This window comes from Egretta garzetta, unplaced genomic scaffold (genome assembly GCF_000687185.1).
Source record: "Egretta garzetta isolate BGI_Z169 unplaced genomic scaffold, ASM68718v1 scaffold376, whole genome shotgun sequence".
Lineage (NCBI taxonomy): Eukaryota > Metazoa > Chordata > Aves > Pelecaniformes > Ardeidae > Egretta > Egretta garzetta.
The window spans coordinates 13,725-15,665 of NW_009260017.1; the positions used below are offsets into that span (position 1 = coordinate 13,725).

Genomic DNA, 1,941 nt, shown 5'->3' on the forward strand with positions numbered 1-1,941 from the left:
GCAGTGGGAGCCCCCGGCTCAGTTCTGGTTGGCGCTGAGCGGCTACGCGCTGGAGCTGCGGCAGGACAAGGGCGGCTGGGAGGTGCTGGACCGCTCCATCCCCAGCACAAAGACCCAGGTCCTGGTGCCAGGACTCATCAAGGTGGGAATCTCACAGAGTGCTCCCTGGCTGTGGGGCAGCTCTTGGGGGGCGGGGGGGGATGCAGCAAGGGAGGGTGTCAGATCTGCTGTGTCGCTGTTACCTGGAGCTGGGGCATCTGGCGATGCTGCAGAACCGCTCGGCTCTGCAGCTGTGTGGGCTGAGGCTTGGCTGGCCACCGTGCCAACAAGACTAATGGCCCTCTGCTACCCCAGGACACCTTCTATGAGTTCCGACTGGTGGCCTTTGCTGGCAGCTACATCAGCGATCCCAGCAATACCGTGAACGTCTCCACAGCAGGTAAGGCCTGGGCTGCCACCCACTTGCTCTTCCTGCCCTGGGGACAGAAATCGGAGGTGTAAAGTGCCCAGCATGATCTAGGATCTTCCCAAACGGAAACCCCTTCATGCTGCTCCCACCCCCAAGTGTCCCTGCTGCTAGACCAGGGGACACACCAGTGCCCCAAGCAGGACCCCCAAAGCTAACGCCGTGGGAACACCCATCTCCGTGTGCGGATCTAGCGTGACTTCAGTCTCACGGACCGGGTAGCAGGAGAGCTCTGCACAGAGCATCCCCGCTCCTGGCCCCCGGCACGGCGGAAGGCACGGGTTTGCCTGAAGGCAGACCAGCCCCGAGGGGCGAGGGAGCCAAGGCTTTGCTGTTTATCCCTGCGGTGCTGGTGACGTGAGGGAGGCTGTGCCCGCTGTGCCGGTGTGTTCTGTGGGTAACCGAGCCTCTGATGGTGTCATTCTGGCCCAGGCATGGAGGTATATCCATCTCGTACCCAGCTGCCAGAGCTCCTCCCGCAGCCGGTGCTGGCTGGGGTCATCGGGGGGATCTGCTTCCTCAGCGTGGCTGTCATCTTCAGCACCATGGCCGCCTGCATCATGAACCGTCGGCGTGCCGCCCGCATCCAGAAGCGACGGCAAGGTAGGAGCTGGCTGGCCAGATGCAGTCACCTGGATCCTGGGGCTCCCGGAGAGCTCAAAGCAGCGTGTGCAGGGTGGCAGGACCCGGTGCCGGGGAGGGGACAGGCCAGCCTGGGGCTGGGGGGCTCACCAGGGGCAGTAGTAGTGCTGAGTGGGTGCCACTGTCTCCTCATCACTTTGAGTTGCTCGCTGTATGATCCCCTTGTGTTCTCATGACCTTCCAGATCCACCACTCGTCTTCTCCCCCAGCAAGAAGCTTCCACCTCCACAGTAAGTCATGCTGTGCCATGCTCACTCCCCATCCCGCTTCCTTCCCGTCTTGCTGCGCTCCCCACCATTCATTTGCTGCTGGCTGGGGGCAGGACAGGCTGGGGGGCAGCCGTCCCCCAACACCATTGGAGGCTGAGGGCTGGCTGCAGAGGGGGTGGGGGAGCGGGGTGCTGGGGTCAGGGCGTGCCGTTGGGGGAGGGCTCCCCTGGGGAGGAGTTTTGGCTGAAGAAAGGATCAGAAGGCGCGGGAGCAGGTCTGTCGAGCCCGCAGCAGCGGTGCAGGTCACAGTACCTGCTGCCAGGTGCCCGGCACAAGCTCTCCCAGCATGGGGGGCAGCTGGAGGAGGCCAGAGCTGGGACAGAGGTGCTGCAGCTGCTCCCTTCTTCCTTGCAGCCATCCTCGTGGCTCTGGTAGCCCAGACAGCACTGTGAAGCTGAAGCTGCAGACGTCTCCTTACCGGAGCCTGCGCCAGACACTGCTGTGGGGCGAGAAGGCTGGCACCAGCCTGGGTCTCAGCATCGCCGGAGCTGGCTCCCGGTACGCCATGTACGAGAGCCACGTCGGGGAGCACCTGCCCTTGGAGCAGATCTGCCGCCGCCCCCA

The 1,941-nt window shown here is 64.0% G+C and overlaps 1 protein-coding gene across 1 annotated transcript in view; it reads left to right on the forward strand.

Moving 5' to 3' along the window:
• The window catches only part of IGSF9 (immunoglobulin superfamily member 9), a 23,369-nt gene that overhangs the window by 12,505 nt on the left and 8,923 nt on the right, over positions 1–1,941 (forward strand). The window contains 5 exon segments of the mRNA XM_035896115.1: positions 1–142; positions 355–439; positions 899–1,069; positions 1,293–1,338; positions 1,732–1,934. The exon segment at positions 1–142 is cut by the window's left edge and continues 28 nt beyond it. Coding sequence (XP_035752008.1) covers positions 1–142; positions 355–439; positions 899–1,069; positions 1,293–1,338; positions 1,732–1,934 — 647 coding nt within the window.